Consider the following 25,326-nt stretch of genomic DNA (forward strand, 5'->3'; position numbering starts at 1 on the left):
TAGTCTACCCATACTTTCCTCGCGTGTGAAATCATGAAAAAGACTTATCAAAAGCTACTCCCGGGTCAGCCTTTAAGTCAGCAACAGGTCAAAAGTATGTTAAGTGAACATCTTCTACAATACTCGGTATCTCCCCAAATCTGCTGCCATATTCTAGGACAGGGTCAACAAACATTTTCTGCAGATGGCTGGCCCATCAGGGTTTTTGCTTTGTGGGCCTTCTTGTCTGGAAAGCAATCATTCAGCTCTGTCCTCGTAGCCTAGAATCTCTCATGTCTAATGTGTAAGTAGAAGGATGGCTGGGCTTAAATAAAATTTGTTTACAGAACTGAGTGGTGGCCTGGGACCTGGATAGCATTCGATTATTTGCTGACTCCTCATGGAGGTCATAAATATTGGTCTTTGTGAGTTTACTGGATCCAGAATTCTTCGTTTTATATGAATTTTTATGAATAAGGTAATTCAAAAAGAAAAGTGCCCAATTTTAACTGAATATTTCCTATCTGATCTTCAAATGAATCAGAAAAAAAAAATCCCAATAAATCACAACAGAGAATTCCTTGACTATTCAGGTTCACTGAAGTTAGTTCATGATGATCTCAAGCTAAAAGCATCTATGGACAGTACATGTATATTAATAACAGGTATATCAATAACTTATTAGTAAAATTGAGTCCCACAATATTCTGCATTTTAAGACCTTAGGAAGATAGAGCATGGACAAAAGGGAAGAGAACAACCGTGCTCATGAGTTAATCAGGACGCAGTTGAAGGGGAGTGAACGACTGAGCTCATAGGTAAGCAAGGTGTGAGAAGATCCACGCAGCAGTAATTAGCTTATGTTTTAGCCCCATGGACAATCTAAGCCCTTAGGAAAGTCACATGTTGCCAATACCAAGAACAGGTCAGGAACTTCTTCTTTCTCTTCATGGTAAAGTTTATTCAAATTTTCTTCTTCATGCATAATAAGATCTTTTGAATATGCCAGCCGGTCTGCAAAATCCTTAAACTGTGCCAGAACCATCTATAAAGAGACATTTTCATTAGAAAAGTTTCATGAGTGCGTAAGAAAGAAGTAAGCATATTATGGGATGCTGAGCGCTCAAAGTTATTTTCTGCTCAACATCCCCTCAGAGGTCTCTGGAACGGCCCTGGAATTTCATCCTGTGCCTGGAGGCCTTGTAGACCAGTTCCACACAGAGAAGAGAGTATTCTATTCTCTTAGTTAGTTCACACACTACAATTCAGGAGACGGAAGAAGACTCCAACAGACAGCTGTGTTTCCAGCAACCATACCTATGTTTCAATTACTTTACTCTAAATCCAGATAACAGAGATCTGAAGAGGGTACAAAGCATGCTCCTTGTCAAATTAACATGTTTGATAAGGAACAAAGGCTGCTTAAGGGCGGGCCCTTGCCCACAGGGTTAAGCAAGACTCTGTCTGGGATGGCTTCCCTCTACAGTTTCCCTGTGGTGCCATCCAAACAGGACAACTGCCTCACGGGATTCAAAAGACAGGGATGTCCACAGTCGCTACTCAACAGAAAAGCAAGACAAACCTCAAATTCATTTGATTTTGCCAGCAGCATCTTTTCTAAATAGGCAGCTGTCTGGAGGGAGTGCCGTTGTCCAGAATGGAGCCCAGGGGTGCTGGGCTCTGCAGGCTGTGGCAGCTGATCCGAGAGGGTAGAATTTTCAAGGATGGCCTCTTTGGTCTTCTGCAGGTCACACCGCAGCCCCTGGAGAAGGAGAAAGGATAGCAACATGCTGGCTTCTCCACACCAGCCACCAACCCCTGCCACCGTGCTTCTGTAAACGTTCCGTTGTTGTTACTGTTTATTTCAAATAGCTGAAAAAACTTAAGGTTTCTTAAAAGGATGCATCCTACCAGCGCTGCTTGGAAATTGGGCAGTTTAGCGTTGAATCTGTCATTGCCCAACAGAATCGAGGCTTCCCTCACACTTCGTGTTTCTAATTGTCTAACACATAAGAGATAGGCTTTCAAATGATCTCAAGAATCACTATAGGCTGTCCCTTGTCCCAGACCTTCTGATATAAAGGGATTCACGTAGAGTCAGCATCTCACTAGGCAAGCCGACCTCGGGGCATTCTAATTAAATGTTATTCACTTTTAATCTGACCTAGAGTGTCACAAGATATAAACCACATCTTGTTAATAAGTTTCATACTACAGAGTATTTGCATTCTGGGTATTTCCTCCCTGTGTTGGAAAAACACCATAGCTGAGACTGCCCTGTTTTCAAATAGTCTAAAATCACTGAATTCCCAGGAAAGCCATACTCACGTGGCAATAAGACCAGGATTACTATTTTGAGATATCTGAGGTATAAGCAGGTGTGTTTGAACTATACACTGTATTTACTTCTATTTTGGGTCAGAGTCTCTTCACTGGCCTAGGCTTACTGATTTGGCTGGGGTGACCAGCCAGTGAGCCCTGCTGTCTCCAAGTCCACAGCACTGAGATTTCAATTGCCACACTTAGCTTTTGACATGGGTGCTGAGGATGATTCAATGAGGTCATCCTTCTTGCATAACAAGAACTTTGTTCACTGAGCCATCTCCCCAGTCCCCATCATCATCATCCTCACTCTATCACCACCATCACCACCACCAAGACTTATTTTTGCTTCAGATTATGTATGTTGTGCTGGCTAGCATTCTGACAGCTTGGCACATGCTAGATTCATTTGAGTAAACCCCAACTGAGAAAAGTGCCCCCAGTACAACGGCTCGGTGGTCAAGCCTGCAGAGCATCTTCTTGATTAATGACTGATGGGCGTGTGCCCAGCTCTCTGTAGGTGGTGCCAGCCCTTGGCTAGTCCTGAGTCACCTAAGTAAACAAGCCACGAAGAACAAGCCAGTGAGCTGTGCTCCTGCCCCAGGACTTGCCCTGCGTTGACTTCCTTTGATGATGGACTGGGAGCTCCCCAACATTGGTGCTGAGGAATGAAGCGGGGAAGAAGTGCTCCATCATAACCATCGGGCCATCTCTCTAGCCCCGCCCACCCAGGAGTACTTTTATAGCGAGAGATTCTTACATGATCACCAGTCACTCCAGCTCTAAGGGATCAGACACCTTCCAGCCTCTGTGAGTACCTATATACACACACGTGTGCATACATACTCAGACATATATATACATGTCTTAGTTAAGGCTTCTATTGCTGTGATAAAGCCCTGTGACCAAGGAAGCCACTCATGGCTTCGATTTCAGATCCCGTATGAGGGTTTTGCTGATTTAATGGCCACAACAGACGTGTAAACTTGGAAAGAGGTGTGGCAGTAGCCCCTTGATCCACATCTGCCACCCTGTTCAAACCCCACACGTCCCATCTCCCCTGTGTCCTGTCTGGTTACTTCCTTGTCCCTCACTGGTCCCAGCTGATTTGTGGATGTGGCTTAGTTTTCTCCGGGAGGTTTGCGCCTACCTTTATGTCCTTCAGGGCCCGAGGCAGGATGTCTGTCAGGTTGTTTCCAGACATATTGGTGCTGGCAAGCTGCTGGAACTTTGCTTCCTGCTGTCGCAGCCAGGTTGCTGCTTCTGTGTGAGCGTTGTGAGGGGCCTTCCAGAGCTGCAGCTGACTGCGGGCCTCCTGCAGCTGGTCCGCGAGGTCTTGGTTCACCTGGGTCCACCTGGCAGTGTAATGGTGACAACAGAGCCCTCATTCCACCCTGTCCTTGTAGTGAAATTATACACATGCCCTACCAGGAAGTTAAAAGTAGAGAGATCTATTTCGAATTTTTTTTTTTTTTTGAGACAGGGACTCACTATGTAGTTCTGACTATCCTGGAACTCACTATGTAGACCAGGTTGGCCACAAATTCACAAGAGATCCTCTTGCCTCTGTCTCGCTGGGATTAAAGGCTTGCACTACCACACCTGGCTTTTAAATAGATCTTATTTATATTGAGCTTGTATCAAATAAATTTACTATGCAATTATAAAAAAACCAAAATATCCTTTATTTTCAAGTTAAAATAAATGAAAAAATATTTTATTTATAGATTTTTTAAAAAAGATTTATTTATTCATTATATGTAAATAGCTGTCTTCAGATACTCCAGAAGAGGGCATCAGATCTCCTTGTGAGATGGTTGTGAGCCACCATGTGGTTGCTAGGATTTGAACTCAGGACCATCATCAGAGCAGTCAGTGCTTGTAACCACTGAGCCATCTACCTCTCCAGCCCCTATTTATAGATTTTTTTTAAATCTTTATTTTCATTTGCTCTTTTTTTAAAAACCAAACAAAACAAAAAACTCAAAAACTTCTCCATGAAAAAAAAACACAAAACAAAAAACAAAGACAAAGTAGACAGGTGTAGGCTCTTGATTGTCATCACTAACTTAAGAGGTTGAGTCAGGAAGTTCATCACAAGTTTGAGGCCAGCTGGGCCTACACAGTGACTTTTAGGTCAGCCAACAACTCAGTGAGATTCTGGCAAGGACGAGGAGAGAGGAGGAAGGGGAGGAGGGGGAGGAAGAAGAGGGAGCAGGAAGAGAGGACGAGGAGGGGGAACAACCATCTTAAGTGGCTGTACGGAACATTCTGCAGAGTAATTGTTGCACTTGCGTGAACGGGGCTGGAGATGAAGCTGGGGGGGGGGGAGCACATGAGTAGCGTGTGTCAAGGCCTGCACTCAGGGTGCAGCAACTCAGACAACAGACAGAAAGCGCCGAGGGAAGACTGAGCTTGCATGCGCAGTAGCAGCCTGGATCCTTCCACAGCAACAGTTCCGCCCATGCAGTGAGGGGTGCGGAAGGCAAATGTGGAGCTAGACACTTGACCGTCCTCCCTTCAGGGAAGACTCAACGGAGACCGGAGGACAGCCTGCCAGGGTATGCAGTTTGCTGTCCTATGCCGTATCGAACACTGGGGAGTCTTCAAGAAGGCTCAAAGGCAACATTGTCTCGGGCTTTGGGCCACTTTCCAAGAGATGTTCTGAACACATCCATCCCCCCTTACCCTACAGACTCCCCACTCCTCGGTGTTTCTGTTGCCCATTTGGGGTTCCCATGACCGTGCCTGACTTTTAGAGGACACCCTCTGGAAGAGGCTACATTAGGGCGTTTCTAGCTTGATTGCTCCAGAAACCGTTTGAGACACATGAATGCTCTCATGACGCTGAGCCATATACAGTGAACCACACCCTCCGAAGAAGAGCCACAGTCACCATGAAGCCTGTCACTGTGAAGGAGGAAGAGGCTCTTAGAAGGCCTAAGGGTCAAGAGACCGGGTCAGGCTTTCAAATTGCATTCTGGGCGTACCTCAAATGAGCACCCTGGAACTTCTCTTCGATTATGCCAGCAATGGAGGGGCAGGAATCTTTGAGTCTGCCAATGACCTCCTGCAGTTTCTCCCAGCTCTGTTCCCCGTTCTCAGCTTCATCCTGAAGGGCCTGAGGACATAGGAAAAGGTAAAAGCAGACAGTTGGACCATCCTACCCCAGAAGGGCCCTCAATGCTGCACATCAATGACACAAGCAAGTAGACCTTACAGGATAGTGACACACAACCAAGAACGGCAAGAAAGCGACTGCTGAGGCACTCCCTCCTCACGCCGAACTTAAAGTACTTAGTTGCTAAACATGCAACAGTTGTACACACACACACACACACACACACAGAGAGACACACACAATTTCATGAAATGAAACAGAAAATTCAAGATATACATAAAACTTCCTGTGGCTCATGTGACTAACTTTAAAATCCCAAGTCATGCCTTTGATACCTCTAGTCAAAGCATTTCTTTTTGCTTCTCTGCAAACATCTGCGTTCATTATAGTGCTCGCTTTAACTTTTACCCACAATGCCTCTGGCTACAGGAGTTCATTTACCTCAAGGTTCTGCACCTGGCAGTCCAAGGCCTGCAATGATAAAACAGCAGGCTTGCTGTGCTCCATGGAATATGTGAGTTGGGTGGTCTTCATGCAGGCCTCATCGAAGAGCTTGTCACAGGCCTTCCACTCCTGCAGCACTGACTGCACAGAGGCTCTGAGCTGGTGGACCTGCAGGAAAGCGGAAACCCTGACTTAGCGTTCTAAGACAGTCTCTCATTCTATTTCCTCTCAAGAAATCTATTACTGTATCCAATTTAGGCATTTCAACTTGAAATACTGGAAATATCTACTAACTTCCTGAGGGTGTAAAGGCTAGGCTCAGGAGCAGACAGATCTCAAAGAAAGCTGTCTTAATATGGACCAGTGGGAAAGAGCCCCAAGGTCACGAGACTCATAGACAGACACAGAGTAAGACACCAGGCAAGAAAGAGCATCTGAGCCCTGCGTTCAATCACTCTGCCAGCCTTCTAGCTTTGGGCAAATTATCTAACTCTGTCAATTGGTTTCTTAATGCACAAAGCAAATTAATTAACAAAAGAGGCAACACACATACACACCAATGAGGTTTGTGAAAAACCTCTACAACTGTAAAGTATTGTAAGTGTAAGATGCTGAGGAAGTGCCGGGCTTAGGTGTGACGTCGGCAGAGTTCAGGCAGGCATGGCGCATGGAATCCTGACTTAGCCCCAGTGCTGGGATCCCAGGTATGCACCACCACACCAAGCTTTGATCCCAAGACACCACACATGCAGTATGAAGGGAAAGAGAAGGAATTCACCAAGGGACTCTGAACAGAGTAGAAGAGAGGCAGGAAGTTATGTAAATGTGGGATCTGGGCTCCGGTGGGGCTCTAGCCACTGAGCTCCCTGACAGGCTAAGGTGGTAAAGGGTTGGTCTGTGTTCTCATTCCTATTCGCTAGGCCAGAAAACAGGCTTGGGGGAGTGACCTGTCCATGGACAGATAGGAAAGCGTGACAGTCACTGCTGCCAGGCAGCAGCTACTGGAATCACAACAGTGTGTCTTCATGGCCAGCTTCTCTTAATGTGGTTCTGGGGACCAAACTGGGGTCCTCATGTTTGTCCTCACCGACAGAGCTAGCTCCCCAGCCTACCTCCTGCATTTTTAAAACTGACACATTACCAAGATAAAATTCACACCTCATATAATTTACCTATTTGAAGATTAAAAATCTTAAAATTTTGGAACACATTCTCTAAAAAGAAGCACCATAAACCATTTAGAAGTCACCTCTACTGCTCCAGCTACAAATTCTGCTTCCAAAGATTTGCTTGTACTAACTATTTCATATAAAGATATTCATACATGGTCTTTTTATGAGTACTGGCTTCTACTTAACAGGTTTTAAAGTCCATTGATATACGATACATTGCTGCTTTAGACAGCTGACAATACAGAGATACCTATTACATGTTACTAAGACATTCGTAGCTGGATAGACAACAGGTTGTTACCATTTGGGGTTATCATGATTAGACAGCTATAAGCATTCACCGCCTAGTGAACAGCAAGTCATGCCAAGTCCATGTTTAACATCAAGGAACTGCCATGCAACTTTCCAATGCAGCTGGATGACTTTAGTATGGACAGAGCCATCCTGCTGTAACACCTGCTGTCGCCTGCCTTTAATGCCACCATCACTGGCATTTCACTGTGGTTTTGATTTTTATTCCCTTGATAGCTACTGGCGTGCTTATTGGGCATCCACACCATCTTCTATGGAGAGGCATCTATTCCAACAACCTCCCTTTTCCCCCTCTGTAATCCGCTATCCTGTACATATAAGCCAGTTCACAACAACACAGCTTGGATTCCACTGCTTTCTATCTCCCCTTCCTCCTGGGTGGTAAGTCACTGAAACAGTCAAGGTTAACGGATGAAGGCGCGAGTGCCTCCCTGGCTCTCCCCACCCTGTAGCCTGCCTTTGCCCTTCTCTGCTATGTTCTCCAAATGCCCAAAATGCTCAATTCTGACGAAGCTCAGCTCTCCCTGCCCCCCTCTGGCTGCTTCCGCTTCCAGTGTCCTCTCGGAAGACGGTTATGAACATGTATGTTGCCTGTTTTAAGAGTCTGTAGTTTTAGCTCTTATGCTTATGTCGGATTCATTTCAAGTTAGATTTTGGATGTGGCACTGAGTTAAGCAAGCATCATGTTTTTCCATGGTAATATCTGGGTGACACAGTGTCGTGCTTGTCCCTGAAAAGTCTCTTGATATCTTTGTTTAAAAATCAACTGAAAATTTATTTCACTTCTGGACCCTTCTGTTTACTTGTGTGTCTCTCTTATGATCTTGTTATCTGCATCATCTTAATTTAATCCCCCTCTATACTTTGCTGTTGTTATTTTGTTTTGTTATTTTTTGCTTTCTGGATTTGGTTTTTTCAAGACAAGGGTTCTCTGTGTAGCCCTGGCTGTCCTGGAAATCAGTCTGTAGACCAGGCTGGCCTCGAACTCAGAAATCCGCCTGCCTCTGCCTCCCAACTGCTGGGATTACAGGTGTGTGCCACCACCGCCCGGCTCCCCCTCTATACTTTTATTACATATTTATTATGTCACTCTTATCTGCTCACGTGCATTTCCTGCACTGCGTGGGCTCCTGGAGGCTCTGGTTCCATTAGTGTCTGCTTTCTCTGACTCCTGGTCTCCAGCAGAGTAACTTAAACAGACATGATTGACAAATGACTAATGGAGCTCATCCCAGTTTTCCCAGAGTCAGATGGAAGCCGTGGGCTGCAGGCCGCCTAGGGACTTCAGTCACACGGCTTACACGGCTTGGCCTCACTCCAAGGTCAAGTGAGGAACATGAGGTCAGAGGCAGATTTCAGTGGCATGTTTAACTCTCAGTGAGGATGCCAGAGGAAATGCAGCAAACGCATGGTCACTGGCTAACCGTCAGATCACCCTCCCTGGGTAGGAAGCAATGCCCGGGTGTGCCTCAGTTTTCTCTCCATTGCCCTCCTTTGGGGGTGGGGCATCCTGCACACTCTTCCTCCCCTATCTCTCTTCCCGCTCTGGGATTCCCCCCATGCTGACCCTGCTCCCAGCTTCCGAGGGTATGTGGTACGGATCCCCCACTCCCTGCTGCATCTTCTACAGGCTTGAGGGCTCTTTCCTCACTGCTGCTGTGGAGCTGACCTAGAAACAACGCCAGATGCTCTGCTGCCCTGAGAGGAGGAGACATTTATGCTTGCCTGAGTATGTCAGATAAAACAAAGATAGCCAGGCAGATTTCCTGCCTGCCGGGGCCACTGCTTTGCCTCCCAGTTACTCAGGACATAAAATGAGACTTGAGATGCTTCTCTTCACTTCACCATGCCTCCCAGTAGCTCTCTGGCTTTTTAATGTGGGGTAAATCTCTGGGATAAAAGAACAGTCACAACCACAAATGAAAGGCTTTATGAGGAGAAACAGCAGACTGAGGGATGCCTTGTACCTGGCTGGTCACATTCTTCTGCTTTTGAAACAGCTCATCAATTCCAGATGCCATGTCTTCTAACAAAGGCATGTCTCCCCCATCCATTGTCAGAGAGCTTTGTCTCAACTCCTCCAGAGCTTTAGATTTCACGGCAAGCTGATTTTCTATATCCTAGACAGGCAAGACAAAAAAAAATATGTATAATACTACAGAACAATTAGTAAACAGAAGTTTATTATTGAACATGTGTCCTTGAACACCAATCAGAAGCTAGTGTATTTTTCTGTAAAATATATTTTAAAAAAGCGCCATTGTAGCATACAGTTATACAGAGCACGCAGCAACAGCATTTTAAACACAGTTTACTTCTTAAAACTACAGAGAATTGTCTCCTTCCAATTTCTAATAATCACTCATAGAGGCTCATTTAACTAGGGTTCTAAAAGTACTTACTCACCGGTAAGTTGTCATATTTCCTCTACAGTGAAAGGAAAAAATTTTCAAAGGACTATTTAGCTATCAGAAACACCAACACACGCTGGGCGGCAGTGGCTCACGCCTGTAATCCCAGCACTCTGGGAGGCAGAGGCAGGTGGATTTCTGAGTTCCAGTACAGAGTGAGCTCCAGGACTGCCAGGGCTATACAGAGAAACCCTGTCTTGAAAAAAACAAATAAAAAAAAAAACCCAAAAACCAAAAAAACAACCCCCCCCAAAACCAAAAAGAAATACCAACACACACATACACATAAACACACACACACACAAACACACGCCAGACCAAAAAAAATGATATTGTATCTAATAAGCTTGCTGTTACTAGAACATGATCCCTCCCACACAACCGGCTGTTCTTTTTGTCCTTTTTTTAATAACATAGACTGTGCCCAGGGGTCGTGCAGTCCACCCTTGCCATACTGGGGCCTTCCAGCACTTTCCAATCATGCCAGCTCCCACCTCACATTAATCATCTTCCTTTAAATTCTGACTTATAGCACAAGACATTAACTGGAATGAAGAGACTTGCTAATTACATAGACCCATCAGAAGTTAACCTGCATGTCGGTGAGAAACAGTGTTTAGTACTGTTGAAATATTTCAATGCCAAGGCTGGAGAGACAGCTCTGACCAAGAGCATCTGTCTACTGCTGGTCAAGGAGCCCAGTTCAATTCTCAGCACCCGGATGGAATGGCTCAAGGCCACCTGTAACTCCAGCTCCTGGGGTATCAGATGCCATTGGCCTCCTCAGGTGCTAGCACTCATACAACCAGATACAGATATCACAGACACACATAATTAAAAATCATAAAATAATTTTTTTAAATACAAAGTCCCAATTCCTCTGACATGATTATAGACCCACTTCTGTTACCCATGCTTGCTTCTAGCAGAACATCAGATTTCCTTAGGCTCCCCCAGTTTTAGGCAACGACACATTTGTTTGGTAAGTGTCATTGCTTTTGGTGTTTATAACTGTTATTTTCAATACCAAGTATTTTTACATCAGATGGTCTGTCTGTCTGTCTGTCTTTCTATCTGTGGATAGAAATCAAGGCTACCCAAGTAGAGTACTTGGGTACCACACCCTTTAGCTTTTCTATTTGCAGATACAGCTTGGTTGTGAGACTGAGGCAGGCAGGTAGCTAAAATGAACCCATTTCAAGCTTGTTTGGAGGGTAATACTGTAAGACTAAGGCTAGAGAGTCTGTGGAAGACTTGCTTAGGTTAGGCCTATGTGCAGCTCTTGCAGCTTCCCGAAGCCGAATGCTGAGCCCTAGGTGAACACTAAGGTAAAGAGGAGAGTGAGAGTTGGGACCGGAAGTGGCTACCAGAAAGGCCCTCCTCCTTGCTGTTGTTTTTACTTTTTGACCAAGTGCTGTGTACAAAACTGAGGAGAACAGGATTCTGACACCAGCCCTAGCAGTGCCTAGTGTGATGCTTTCACACAGAAGCAGTTCCTGTGCCCTCTGCAACCATGGCAACAAGTGATGTACAACTGGGGCATGACCAGCTCTGGCCCTGCTTATCAGTATGGGTCCACACAGTGGCGAGAGTTTCAAGGACTGCGTGACCTGGGCAACGGATAACACCCTTACATCCAAGTGTGGCTTAGACTGGCTCCAAGGGACAAGTGGTCCTTCTAGAACACTCTACACAACAGGTGACAGAAATCATCTCCTTCAGGCAAAGTGCAGGATGCAACGCTAAGAACAATGGAAATGTTTGAGTAACACCGTCGCCAATGCTGTACAAAGTAATTAAAAAAAAAAAGATGCAGTTGGGAAAGCGTGGAAGCAGAAGTCCCTGAAAATATTTCCACTCCTTAAAAGTAATTTTCAATCTCATAAAAGGAACAATGACTGAGAAAGAGCCTTCAATGATTGAAAGATATGGCTTTACATTGGCTAGTTTATATGAGAAAGTAAGTTACGCAACATACACATGTTGCAATCCCATACTCCCCGGGTGTGTAGTAGGCAAGTCCATTCTAGGTTTGTGTGTGTACAGTCTGATACACTGTTCCCTAACCATGAACCTCTGACTCATCCTTGTTACATCACGCGATGGCGTCACATGCCAAGTCATGTGTTGGGTGAGATGCTGCCTGCCCCTCCTCACCTGGCAGTCCAGTAGCAGCTTCTCCATGGAGACAGCACTTTCTGGTTTTTGTAGCATCTTCAGCCTTTCTTCCTGTGCCTCCAACCAGCTGTTCAAATTCTGCACTTTGTTTTCATTCTCAGTGATACTTTCCAAAAGTTGTTCCAAATATTGTATCTATACGTGAGAGATTAAAAAAATTACAAAGAAAAATTTCTTACTTTCATTTCTCATCTTAAAAAATGTGTGACAAGCTGGGCGGTGGTGGCGCACGCCTTTAATCCCAGCACTTGGGAGGCAGAGGCAGGCAGATTTCTGAGTTCAAGGCCAGCCTGGTCTACAGAGTGAGTTCCAGGACAGCCGGGGATACACAGAGAAACCCTGTCTTGAAAAACAACAAACAAACAAACAAAAAAGTGTGACAGACTAAGAATGTCCCCCACAGGCAAGAACATTTGAATGAATGGTCCCAGTTGGTGGCGCTGTTGTGGGAGACTTGGAAGGGATGGTTCTGCTGGAGGAAGTGTGTTACTGGGAGCTGGCTTTGAGAATAGATAGCCTGACTCTACTTCTAGTTTGCTCTCTCTGCTTTTTAGCTGTTAAAGATACGATCATCTTTCAGCTTCCTGCTCTGACTACCATGACTTCCTGCCACTCCAGGGCTCTCTGGAACAAGCCCATATAAATTCTTTCTTCTATTGGATTGGGCATGGTATTTTATCATGCAACAGAAAAGTAACTAATATAGAATGTAAATAGCACTATGTGAGTTTTTTATATTTATTTATTTATTTGTTTGTTTATCCTTGCTATGGTATCTGTATCCTTTTAAAATGAAAAGATAACTTGGGACTGGAGAGAAGGTGTTTCAGCAGTTAAGAGCGCTGGCTGCTCTTCCAGAGATTCTGAGTTCAATTCCCAGCAACCATGGTGAACCATGGTGGCTCACAACCATCTATGATGGGAACCGATGCCCTCTTCTGGCATGTACAGAGTATTCATATACATAAAATAAATAAATATTAAAAAAAAAGAAAAGATAACTTGGCTTCTTCTGAAAGTTTTAGTATTTTACATAACGTTCATTTTGGAATAAAGATTTGCAAGTCAAGAAATAAGCTTTAAACTTTTCTCTAAAAGCAAAAATTCTTTTTAGAAGAACTATCTATCCATTTTAGATAACTGCCTAAGAACTAGACTGTATGGTTAAAGGGGCCAATGAAATTTTGGATTCTTTAAATGTTCTCAATGTTTTCCAAATAAGTTTGAAGTCATTCTGCCATTAGATGTGTATGAATGTAGTAGTTTTGGGCTTTATTTTGCTAAAACATTTCTAACTTATTAACTATATGCTCCATGGTGTTTGTTTGGATATCTGAGGATAAAAATAGATATATTTCCATTTTTATCTATTAAAACTAGAATTTCTAACTTTGAGAAATGTCCTGTTCAAGCTGTCTGCCCATTTATGTACTTTAAAATTTAAATATGAATCTCTAGTAAATGTATACCTTTGTGTGCATCTTTTAATACAGAAAAGAGATGAGATGTTTGTTACTATCACTATTAAATACTTTTGATCACGAATACATTTTCTTCATGTTTCAAGACCCACGTAGTGGAAAGCTTCACTTTTGTCCTTTTGAATGTGTTTCCACAGGAAATGCTAAAATCTTTGACCTTTTAGTAGCCTGATATATTTCTTTTCACTGGCCTAACTCAATTTCCCTAAGAAATCTCAACAAAAATATAAGTACTTTCATTATCTGTTGTGTGCACCCATAGAAAATGCTAAGACATAAGATTTTTTCAAAGGAGCTGTAACTGGGATGATTAGCAGGCTTAAAATTGTGAATCAATGGTGGGGGGTTATGGTGGGGAAACGGGGAAGGAGGACAACATTTGAAATGTAAATAGATAAAATAACCAATAAAAAAAAAGAAAAAACCCTATGAATTAGCTTTTTGAATAGCTTTTAAGAGTTTTTAGCAAGGGGCATATTGCAAGGATGAAACCATGCATCCAAATGTAAAACCATGCATCTAAGTGCAAAAGCATGCATCCAGGTGCAACACCATGCATTTAGGTGCCACATCATACATGCATCCAGGTGCAACACCATGCAGGCATCCAGGTGCCACAGCATGCAGGCATCCAGGTGCAACAGCATGCAGGCATCCAGGTGCAACAGCAAGCACCCAAGTGCAACCCCATGCACCCAAGTGTGACTGCAGGACTCACCTTTCTATTCAGGGTCCCATGAACTCGCTGCCACTGGCGGTTCATCTCCCCCAGGTGCTCCGCAAACTCCGTCCTTTCATAGCGCTTGCTTTCTACGTCACAGGTGCTTAGCTGAAGCAGTGACTGGTTGACAAAGTCAACGACCCACTGCTTGTAGTCCATTTCCATTCGGAACTCCTAAAACACACAAACAAGGGAAATTTAAAACCCCAGTGTCAGGATGGAAGCCTGTCACATGAGCTGGACTTTCCTTCTGGCTGGGCTCTAGGGGCTGCCAAGCACTATCCATTAATCTCGCAGTCAGGGGTACCTTCCAGTCTGCCGCCTTCCATGGGAGAGGGTGGTTGTGTATCTGTAAGGAGGCTTTGAGGGAATGACACATTCTTAGGGAAAGCATGACACACTCATTTCCCTGTGGGCTCCCTGCAAACTCTGAGAAACCACATGATGGTACCTGCCGTCTGTGACGGGCTAGCAGGACCCTGGTCTGAGAAAGGAGTCCTGTGAGATTTTGAGCTATGTGAGGACAGAACACAGGAGCTAAGGGTCTGCCACAAAACTTACGGCACTTTTGGGAACCTGGCTAACCTAGGTAGCTCTTCTGTCCTGTGGAGACAGAGGACTCTTGAGGCAATTTGGATGACTTTAGGTTCTACCGCGGTCCTAAGCCTACTAGGGGTAACGTTACTTCTATCAAGCCTGTCACCTGTTGGGTTTTACCCAAGAAAGTTGTAGGACTGCTAATGGAGACATCCAGGAGGAAGCCAGTGGGGCGTGCTAGTAACTGCGGCTGAGGTACAGATGCTACCAGGCACTCAAGAAAGGATCAAGCCAAAAATCAGGCCAGGCATGGTGGCTTACACTCTTAATCTCAGGACATAGGAGACAGAAACTGACAGGTCTGTACAAGTTTGAGGCCAGCCTGGTTTACATAAGCAAGTTCCAGGCCAGAGCTATATAGTGAGGCCTACCCTTGCAAAGGAAAAAAAAATCAGAATCTTCTGCTGCAGCCACACTTGGCCATTAAGCAGTTATCATCTTTGTACAAGACTCCAGCTCCATCAGCCTGCAGTTCTCTGAAGGTCGTGCCGACCAGGCAGTATGCGTTTGTGCCGTGTTATATGACATCTACTCAAAATGCATAACTAGTGGAGAAGGATGTTAACTTTTTTCATTCTCAAGGACATTTATTAATAACCACTGCAGGTCAACCATTGGGCTATCTTGTTCCAGGTGAGAGTCCCAGTCAAGGAAGGAAGGGAACAGGAAAGTACTGCACAGTGATGATCGCCTAGAAACAGAGAGAGAAAGAGAGAGAGAGAGAGAGAGAGAGAGAGAGAGAGAGAGAGAGAGAGAGAGAGAGAGAGAGTGTCTCACGGACACCAAGTTCGGCCTAGTCGTCTAATCCAGCAGGGAGACTTGGGGGAAGAGCCATGGATGCCGTGCTTGGGCTAACCCTTCAAAGGTGGCTCAGAGGGTGTGTAAAGTAGGCACTGCAGACAGACGGTGCGCTGTGCACACTGCCTATGGTGGGAGAGCATCAAAAGCAAGGGCGTGACCAAACTGGGCTCAGCATTGATGTGGTGAGTGAAAAGACGTCAGGAAGGCTTAGCCCAGGCTAGCCTGAGGCCATTCAAGGCCTGGGCTGTCCACCCCCTCCCCTTCCTACTTCCTTCCAGTCCATTTCTCTTGATTATATCACACAAGTCTCTTGGTTCAGCCTTTCTGCCTCTAAGAGATTTGCTTCTGTATTCAGTGAAAAGACTTTGGGTCCTTCTGTAATTATATTACCTTGAGCTTCTGCAGAAGATGCTTCACTTGAGACGCAGAGCTCTGCGAGAGCGCGGCATCCTCACCCGCCACCTGAGGCTCCACGGCATCCATCCAGCTGATCATCTCGGAGATGGCTTCTCGGGACGGCAGTTTCTCCATCTGAAGCTGCAGGGAGAGGGTGATTTCCACTTAATTATCGGCAGTCAACTGACTGAATCAGGGCATCACTGAGCATGCTACCTGCTTTGATAAAAGGTCTTGCTACATGATTAGGCAGGTCAGCCACAAAAACAAACCCAGTATTAAAGCTTCAAATAAGTGACCTCCAAACAATGATAAAGACCTTCATCTAAGCCAACTCAGCGGCACGGAGAAAACCAAGAAATAAAGTAATTAGGCTTGATTTCTCTCTTAAGAAAGAGCTCACTGGAGGAGAGTCTAGTAATTAAGGCCTATATTGAGTGGTGTGTGTGTGTGTGTGTGTGTGTGTGTGTTTGTGTGTGTATTGGGGGCTGGCTAGGAAGTGTTAAAGAAAACTAACGATTTAGAAAATAATTTTAAAAGAGTCGTGAATTCACAAGGATATGCTAAGTTAAATGCTGGGTCTTCAAGCACTTACCTGGTGAAGTTTCTCTTGAATGTCTGGAAGCTGAGTTATGAGCACTGTCCACTTCTGTTCAAATTGTGCTAACGAGGCTCTCAGTGTGGCCGTGTCTGCCTCTTTCAGGTGGAGAAGTTGGTTCCCAGTGCTCATGACTGCGGACTTCAGGGAAGACTTCTCATCAACTTCCTTGGAAAATTTCTAGAGGAAACAGTTCCTAAGATTAGATAGTTTCAAAACTTAAGAATAGTTAGAATTACTGTCTAGGTGATAGTGATAATTTCCACTTAATTATCGGAAACTAAAGATAGTGAATATGTACGTACACACACACACACACACACCCTTCGCCTACAGAATGTCAGCCCCCACTCAGGCATCACATACACCCTGGATAACAAAGCACATAGGATGCCTGGCACCTTTAACCTAGAGGGTTCAGGTTTTTAACAACATACAAGCCTGGCCTGGAGAGATGTCTCAGTGACTAAAAGGACTTAGTACTTTTACAGAGGACAGAGGTTCAGTTTCCAGCACATACATGGTGGCTAGCAAACATTTGAAATTCCAGTTCCAGGGCATTTGATTTCTTCTTCTGACTTCCAAGGTACCAGGCACACATACACTACACATAACACACATTCAGGGAAAACATTCATGCAGATAAAATAAAGTCAGAGAAGCCACATTCAATGCTCAAATTTTCAAGAAACCATTGAATCCAATACAATCTATATTAAATGAATTACATGGAAAAACTTTTCAAATAAAACATTTTAAGATTTTCCTATGTATAGGTCAAAAGTGGAAAAAAAAAACCCTCTATATTTTAATATCAAACTGAGTAACCATAGCTATAAAACAGACGAGAGAAAAGACCAAGGGAAAATATTTCATTTGTACCTAGCGAAATTAATACGGGTCCTATGTAGACTCCCTGGCTAGGTGTCGGACCCCAGTGCCTACACACTTGTTAGGCGACAGTCCCACCACCGAGCTGCATCTCTGAGCAATAAGTTCATTTGTTATGAAAGAAAACCCCCTGCAATCAAAATAATAAAACCAAGACATGAGCAGAGAATTCTCACAAGAACTTAAAATCATGCATCTGTTAACCCCATGAAATAATATTCCTATAGGGCACTTTGAGGTTTGGCTGGTTTTTTGTTTGTTTGTTTGTTTTTTACTATTAACAAAATTTGCCCGTATCTGAGCAAGATTTACATCCACATATTTACCTTAGAGTTCATCAACAGCATAAGCAAATGGCTCTAAGGACACATCTGCTACTTGCCCATGCGTTACCCCTTACCCACAAATGGAAGCAGGGACCATCACAGAAACTCTGATTCCTTTATTCTTGATATTTATTTTTGACCAGCAGTGTGAACAACTTACAAAAAATCTGTCTATGTTGCTTCTGATTGTGTTCAGGTCTTGGGACACGTTGAGGGACTGTTCTTTCCAGTAATTCAACGTTTGCTGAGAGGACTCTAGCCACCGGGTTAGCTCGTCTGAATCTCTGCTGTAACTGATGGAAGAAAGCGGGAGTAGAAATCAGACTCACCCTGAGGATAACATACACCAGTGTTTATGAAATAAATGGCCCTCAACAGCACACTGCCACTGGCTGAATGTCATGGTATTATCTTATGTGATGGAAACAGCGATCAGGGTACTGTTCAGGAATGCATGGTATCTGTAAGTACTCTACCATGTCCTATACCATGCCCTGAGCCCAGTAGTTTTACCATTTTCAAGAACTCTCTCCATTAGGGATAATCAAGAAGGAAGAGGTATATTAAAAGTACAAGACATTCTTGTTACAGCTATAAAAAGTCAACCCGTCAACCACGGCAGAGATCACCTTGATCATCAGTGTTCTCCAGTTACATGTTTACAATGAAAATCAAGCTAGCATTTGTACAAGGTCACCAGCACCCTGACTGCCATTGGCTGCATGCTGCTGTGTCATCTATGTGATGGAAGCAGCCAACATAACACCATCTTCCCTGAAGCTTTTCTACTTGTTTAGCTCACACACTCTCTGCAGGGCAGGGACAAAACTGAGGCTTGAACGTTCTCTGCTTTCTCCATTGTCCTCTGATGGTTTAAGATGATTCCATGTGAACACAACACATCCTCCAAAGAGTCAAGAAATTTTCTCAAACTACCTTACTCTGTGTCCCCTGGCTGTCCTGGAACACACTTTGTAGACCAGGCTACCCTTGAACTCAGAAATCCATCTGCCTCTGCCTCCTAAACACTGGAATTAAAGGCGTGCGCCACCACCACCCAGCCTTTTTAACCTTTGTAAATCTTTGGAAGCAGGTGAGAGATTGTAACATTCTAGCAAGAAAGTATCCGAGGAATTGGATCTATCCAGTTCCTTATGCTTGCAGAAATGTGCAAAGGCCCCAGGAGACTGCTGGCATATGATCCCGAGTCTAGGGAGCCAGGATCAGAGGTTAGGGCACTCAGAGAACACCGAAAGGTATGTGAGTGGAGGACAGCCGCTCCCTGGGGGCTTTAGGCGTACCTGAGGAGATGCTTGAGAAGGGTTTGCAGTCGGTGGAGCTCCTGGTCAATCCTCTTGTTGAGGGACAGCCACTGCTCTTCCAGCTTTGCGATCTGGCCCTCCGGCTCGGGGCAGCTCACAGATGCCGCCAGCTGTCTGCCCTCATTCAGGGTTTGGCAAAGCCGAGCATGCTTCCCGTCGATGTTTCTTTTTATTTGCTAAAAAAAAAAAAAAAGTCACAGAGTGAATTATTTTAAGTAAAATGGGCCGATCTAGTCTCTCTCCTTTTCATTTCTTTTAATAAGACAGGTTCTTATTATATAGCCCAACCAGACCTGACTCATCACATAGCCCAGACTCGTAATACTCCTGCATCTGCCTTCCAAATACTGAGGTAAGAGGTTGGCTTCAAACACCTGGCCTAAGGTGTCCTCGGGCTCAGCCTCTCAACAGCGGGACCACTGGCATGGCTTACCGTGCTTCGTGCCAGGCAGCTTGGATTTGACATGCAGAGTATTTTTCCTAATTTATTTAGTTCTTTGATAATAATAATAAAATAATAACAATAATTATTATGCATATGGTTGTTCTGACTGCATATATATCTGTGCTGCATACACAAGCCTAGTGCCAGAAGAGGGCACTGGATCCCCTGGAACTGTAGGTACAGCTGGTTGTGAGGCACCATGTGGGCGCTGGAAATCGAACCCAGGTTGCCACCCAGTGCTCTTTAACCACTGAGCCATTTTTCCAGTTGACACAAAAGTTATTTTGAAAATCAGGAAATTTTAGACATACATTTCTTAAAATATAGAAATCAGGATTTCCAGTGCCTCTGAAAACCCCAGGAGATGTCCCAATTAAGGGCCTATGTTCTCGAGTGCTTGGCCCTCTTAAGAAGGGCCTACGCCTTGCAGTTCCGTCCACCTCAGCCCCACTCCCAGCTGCTGAGTCTCACAGACTGACACCTAGATATGAGAGGAATAAATTTGAAGATAATTATCTATTATCCACAAGACTCAGAGACCCGGTAGAGAACTCATTAAAGACTCCTCTGAATATTAAGGAATAAGAGGGAGAAAATAACTTTCAAATAAATTAAAACAGCACATTATTAGGCCAACTTCACACACACATCAAATGAAATCCTTCAAAAGTGCAAATACAATGACCCCCTGAGGAGACTCTGCCTAACGGCAATTATCTCTACAGCCCGGTTCAGCTAATGCCGCTTACCTGGTGGCTGTTTAATCTTTAAAAGTAAATTATTATCAAAATAGAACTTTTGCTATTTTTCAATTAAGCCTTCTTGAAAACTTACCAACTTTTTTTCTTTTACTTCTAGGTCTCTTCTTCCCCCCTCCCACACACAATTCCATTCCCTTTCTTGGCCAAAACTACAGCTAGGATAATATGTCCAAAACCCATTACAAAATGAGTCGTCATTTTCTAAGCCTTAAGGATAAGTTAGTTGCTTTACCATTACAACACTTCTGGAAGGAAGCTCTCTTTTGCTGTATTTATTTTATGTGTATATGTATACATACTACATATCCATGTATAGTATACATACCACACATATATCATGAGTTAATGTATATCACCTATTCCTTCAGAGAAAGGAGATATGGACTCATCTCTACAGGTTGACCTTGATCTTATGATCTCCTGCTTCTACTTCCCAAGTGCTAAGATCACAAGCATGCACGGCCACACTCAGTTGACGTGGAACTAGAATCAAACCCTGGGTAGCTCCATGCACGGCAGACAATGAGTGCCCCAGTGTCCCCTGAGGAGCGCTGATGCTGTCATCCTGGAGAGAAAGGAGACTCCACACTGCTCAGTGGAAGCTTTTGCGTTCCAAGAGCATCTGAAGATGAGTTTGTTGCGGTGCAGAGGCTGTACAACTAAAGTCTGCATTCCATGGCCCAGACTCCCAACCAAGGACACCACATTGGTTGGATACACACAAACCTCCGTGACACCAAGGGATTTCGAATAGCCCAAAGGAGAATACAGCGAAATGGGCTTGGAGGGATATAGTATGAAGAATCTGTTCAGAAGTCTTAGAAAAATTGTTTCTTTGAAAAAAGCTTTCAAGGATTAGGGGGGAGGGGACTCGTTTATAGTTCACACATGGGGGCCTGAGTTTGGATCCCCAATATCCACGCAAAAGTAGGTGTGGGAGGGGTTGGACAGATGGCTCAGTAGTCGAAAACACTGGCTGTTATTCCAGAAGACCCAGATTCGATTCCCAGCACCCACATGGCAGCTCACAACTGTCTGTAATTCCAGTTCCAGGGGATCGGACACTCTCACACAGACCAATGCACATAAAATAAACATAAATAAATCTTCAAAAAAAGAAAAGGTAGGCATGGCAGTGCTCAGCCACAGATGGGACAGTTCCCATTCCGAGGCTCAGAGAACGTGGTGGAGGTGTGGGCAGGAGTGTAAAAGATGGAGGATGGATGGTTCTGTGAAGTGCTTCCCTCACGAACTCACAGCCACTGTGATTACCTGCATAAAACCTGCCCAAGTTTGAGCCAGTTAAAAGTTATAGCTTGGGGGTGGAGAGACATTAGAGTGGGCACTGCTTTTATACAGGGTCGGAGTTCAATTCCTGGCACCCATCTCAGAGATTACAACTGCCTGTAAATACAGATCCAGGGGATATGACACCAGCTTTTGGACCCCACAGGCACTGCACATTCACACACGCACACACACAGATATACACATAATTAAAAACAAAAATCTAAATTATTTTTTCAGCATGGAGTGGGGAGGGGCTCCCGGGGTCCCACCCCTGACCTTGGTGCTATTGGCGGTTAGCCGCTCCAGGGGAGGGAGAGTTGCTACTTTGCATGTTCTCCACTGGTAGGATGACCTGATATCCATGTAGACTAACAGTTTCAGTGACTGATTTAAAAAAACAAAGCAAAACTGTTGGAAAGGGATACATTATGATAGTTGGAAGGAGGGATTCCACAGCCTCCTAACTACATCTGTCAGTGAGCGGTGTGAAAAATAACCTTGAGTGTCAATGAAACCATTCAGCTTTTAACCCAGCAGCCCAGTCAGCACAGCTCACCAAGTACTCTGGACCAGGCTTGTCATAGACCAGGCTTGTCATAAACCAAGAAGCACAGTACCTGGTAAAATGAAATCCTTTCCAGCAATCTCTCCTCCGTCTCTTCCACCAAACTCACAGAGGGCAGCGAAGAGACGAGAACTTCCAGGTCCTTCTCAAGAGATGCATAGTTATCATCAAATTCTTCCCATTTCTAGAGAATAAACAATGGGAACACGTTCCAAGTAATGACGATCATAAAGCCAACGACACTGGGATCAGAATAAACCAAACACAGATGCCACGTGGACTCTAGGTGCACCTGAGAGATTATATACACGGTATCAGGAAGAACTCAGTCTCTACTGGGATGCAATCTCACTGCTTTTGTGCTCTCTGTGTGTGTGTGTGTATGTGTGTGTGTGTGTGTATATGTGCTTTAATCCCACTGGTATTAGAGTGTTTATTTACTTGCAGTACTTGGGATCAAACCCAGGGTCACACATATGTGGGTAAGGGCTGTACCATACTAATGTATGCCTCCTGCCTGGCACTAGGGCTTTACGCTGGCACTGTAAAACTGGGTAACGGGATTAAAAGAAAAAGATGAGTTGAGGTGCTATTCTGAGCACCCCGGTAAAGACCTAACCATGTAAGACTCTTGTTCTTACTGGGAAAGGCAGAGTGCTGACTTTTTTTGTTGTTGTTGTTGCTGTTGTTTTTTGGATTTGTTTTTTTTTTTCGAGACAGGGTTTCTCTGTGCAGCCCTGGCTGTCCTGGAACTCACTTTGTAGACCAGGCTGGCCGTGAACTCAGAAATCCGCCTGCCTCTGCCTCCCAGAGTGCTGGGATTACAGGCGTGCGCCACCACCGCCCTGCCAGAGTGCTGATTTTGAAAAGCTTTTTGTAATAGAAACCTTCAAGTTATGCTTGTCTCTCTGATAGAACCCCCAAAATCTAGTGGGCATAGTTCTACTGAGCTCCCTGAAGCATACCTGACAAGCTACCTGAGCCCATGGGCAGGTGCAGCAGGGGGATGGTGTGCCTGTGCCCCTCCCCTACTATCTCCTTACCCTTTGTGTGGCCTTGTCCTACTTACTGGTGCTCAGAATATATTGTCCTATCTCCTCATATTTCCATGGTAGACTATTGGCTAGAATTCCTAAGCACTAAAGAACCAAGTTATTGATATTAAAAACTGTCTTTTAGAAAAGTAATCTTAGTAATTCTCCTTTCAAATAACAGCCACTTGACTTACAGAACACTCACTGGGTCCATAAAACCTTTTAAAATCACCATTACTATAAAACCAATTTGTGGCAGTTTTGAATATGCTTGGCCCAGGGAGTGGCACTATTTGGAGGTATGGCCTTCTTGGAGGAAGGGTGTCACTGTGGGCGTGGGCTTTAAGACCCTCTTCCTAGTTGTCTAGAAGCCAATCCTCTCCTGTTTGCCTTCTAAACAAGACAGTGAACTGTCTTCTCTCCTGCACCATCTAGATGCTACTATGGTTCCCACCATGATCACAATGGACTGAACTCTGAACCTGTAAGCCAGCCCTAATTAAATGTTGTCCTTTATAAGAGTTGCCTTGGTCATGATGTCTGTTCATAGCAGTAAAACCGGAACTAAGACACAAATTCGACAATGTAACTAGAAAATAAATATTGTCATCAAGAAGCAGTGCTGTATTCATAATATAAAGTTGAACATGTCTTTTCTGAGATGTCCTTTACGGGCTAACAGCTGCTGTAAATGATTTAGGGAGTTAAGGGGAAAGCTTTCAGGCTCAACAGGATTTTTCTTTGAGCTGAGGCAGGATTGTCACAGAAGCACTTTCTGACCGTGTCCTCAGTATCCCCAATGGCTCTTGGAGGAACCTAGACTGTGACCCATGAACTGCTTCATCCATCGCGGCTCCCACTTGCTTCGCTGCTACCCGCTGCTACCCGTTCACAGACGAACCTATACCATTTGGTATGAGCAGTTCCGGCTGACCTTGCATGAAGTGGGGAGGCGTCCAGGCTAGAGCTGGGCCCGTCCTCCTCAGCTGTGATGCTCACTCAGCTGAGGCTCTGACGCCTCACATCTGCGGTGGGTGGGGCCAGGCAGTGCAGCCTAGAGATGTAGTGTGCATACCTGTAGCACACTCTGAAGCTGTGCACCCCGCAGACAGGCCTCCTCCTCCAGGGCTCTCACTTCTGCCACCTGCTCTGCTCCAAAACTCTCTCCCTTTTGTAAGGAAGGCGGAAACATTGTTGCCGAGTAGGTTTGAATCAATAACATGTCAGCAACAAGCTTCTGGAAAAATCCCTGTGACATGGAAAAGTTTTTTTTTAATATTTATTGTTAAATTAGGAACATTATAAAAACCAAATATTTTAACTCTTCCCCCCAGTTCTTTTGCCCAGCCTCCCTCTGGTACCAGGGAGGGTAGGTGGGTGTGTGAGAACCTAAGGCCTCAGGCTTGCTAGGCAAGGGCTCTATGGCTGAGACATAGCCCCAGTCTTTTTACTTGATATTTTCATGCAGGGTCTTGCTAGGTTGTTTAGGCAGGCCTCAGATTTGTGTTTCTCTTGCCTCAGTTTCTCAGAGCAGATGGTTTTACAGACCTATTCTACCAAGCCTGACTTAATTTTGTTTTTTAACCCCTTATCTCAGGAGATCATATATAGAATTATATGTATGCATATGTGTGTGTGTATACATATGTGTGTGTGTGTACATACATAAACTCAAATGTATAAGCAAATGAAATGAAAATTAAAGTGGACCAAACCCTTAGTCTATGAAATTTTAACAATATCATAGCAGATAGAATTTTAACAATTTATAAAGAAATAGTATCCTTAAGTATTTCCACCAAATAACCTATTTTAAGCAGCAGCCATTAGTGTGAGTAAATTTCAGTTTCTGCTGTGATCTAATTTAATTTTATTTCCAGTTTTAGAATGTTAGGAGGTAGCTAGTAAATCTGAAGACAGGCTGGCTTCAATAACATTCAGTGTGTGAACCTAGGCCACCCACAGTCGTCAGGCAGGCTCCTCCTCCTCAGCTGCCACCGAGATGCAACAAAATGGCCAATGAGCAGGACTCGGTGAGAGGCAGGGAGACCATACTTCCCACGGTGTCTGCATTTACCTAGCTGCTAATGCTGGCTGTGTGGACCCGCCCCTTTATTGTGTGAATCCATTCTCCCACCCCCAGAAATGGGCAAATACAT

The 25,326-nt window shown here is 44.5% G+C and overlaps 1 protein-coding gene across 6 annotated transcripts in view; it reads right to left on the reverse strand.

Annotated features, from left to right (window-relative positions):
* Syne2 (spectrin repeat containing nuclear envelope protein 2) overlaps positions 1 to 25,326 on the reverse strand; it is a 297,205-nt gene that overhangs the window by 52,005 nt on the left and 219,874 nt on the right. For all 6 annotated transcript variants that reach the window (XM_052185627.1, XM_052185630.1, XM_052185629.1 and 3 more), the window contains exons 77-90: positions 24,243 to 24,416; positions 22,186 to 22,317; positions 19,052 to 19,248; positions 17,911 to 18,043; positions 16,531 to 16,713; positions 15,930 to 16,076; positions 14,139 to 14,315; positions 11,919 to 12,074; positions 9,318 to 9,470; positions 5,864 to 6,034; positions 5,292 to 5,422; positions 3,452 to 3,656; positions 1,562 to 1,741; positions 896 to 1,024 (exon numbers count right to left, since the gene is read on the reverse strand). In XM_052185627.1, the coding sequence (XP_052041587.1) occupies positions 896 to 1,024; positions 1,562 to 1,741; positions 3,452 to 3,656; positions 5,292 to 5,422; positions 5,864 to 6,034; positions 9,318 to 9,470; positions 11,919 to 12,074; positions 14,139 to 14,315; positions 15,930 to 16,076; positions 16,531 to 16,713; positions 17,911 to 18,043; positions 19,052 to 19,248; positions 22,186 to 22,317; positions 24,243 to 24,416 (2,268 nt within the window). The remainder of the gene's footprint in view (positions 1 to 895; positions 1,025 to 1,561; positions 1,742 to 3,451; positions 3,657 to 5,291; positions 5,423 to 5,863; positions 6,035 to 9,317; positions 9,471 to 11,918; positions 12,075 to 14,138; positions 14,316 to 15,929; positions 16,077 to 16,530; positions 16,714 to 17,910; positions 18,044 to 19,051; positions 19,249 to 22,185; positions 22,318 to 24,242; positions 24,417 to 25,326) is intronic.

Source organism: Apodemus sylvaticus, chromosome 6 (genome assembly GCF_947179515.1).
Source record: "Apodemus sylvaticus chromosome 6, mApoSyl1.1, whole genome shotgun sequence".
In the NCBI taxonomy this organism is placed as follows: domain Eukaryota; kingdom Metazoa; phylum Chordata; class Mammalia; order Rodentia; family Muridae; genus Apodemus; species Apodemus sylvaticus.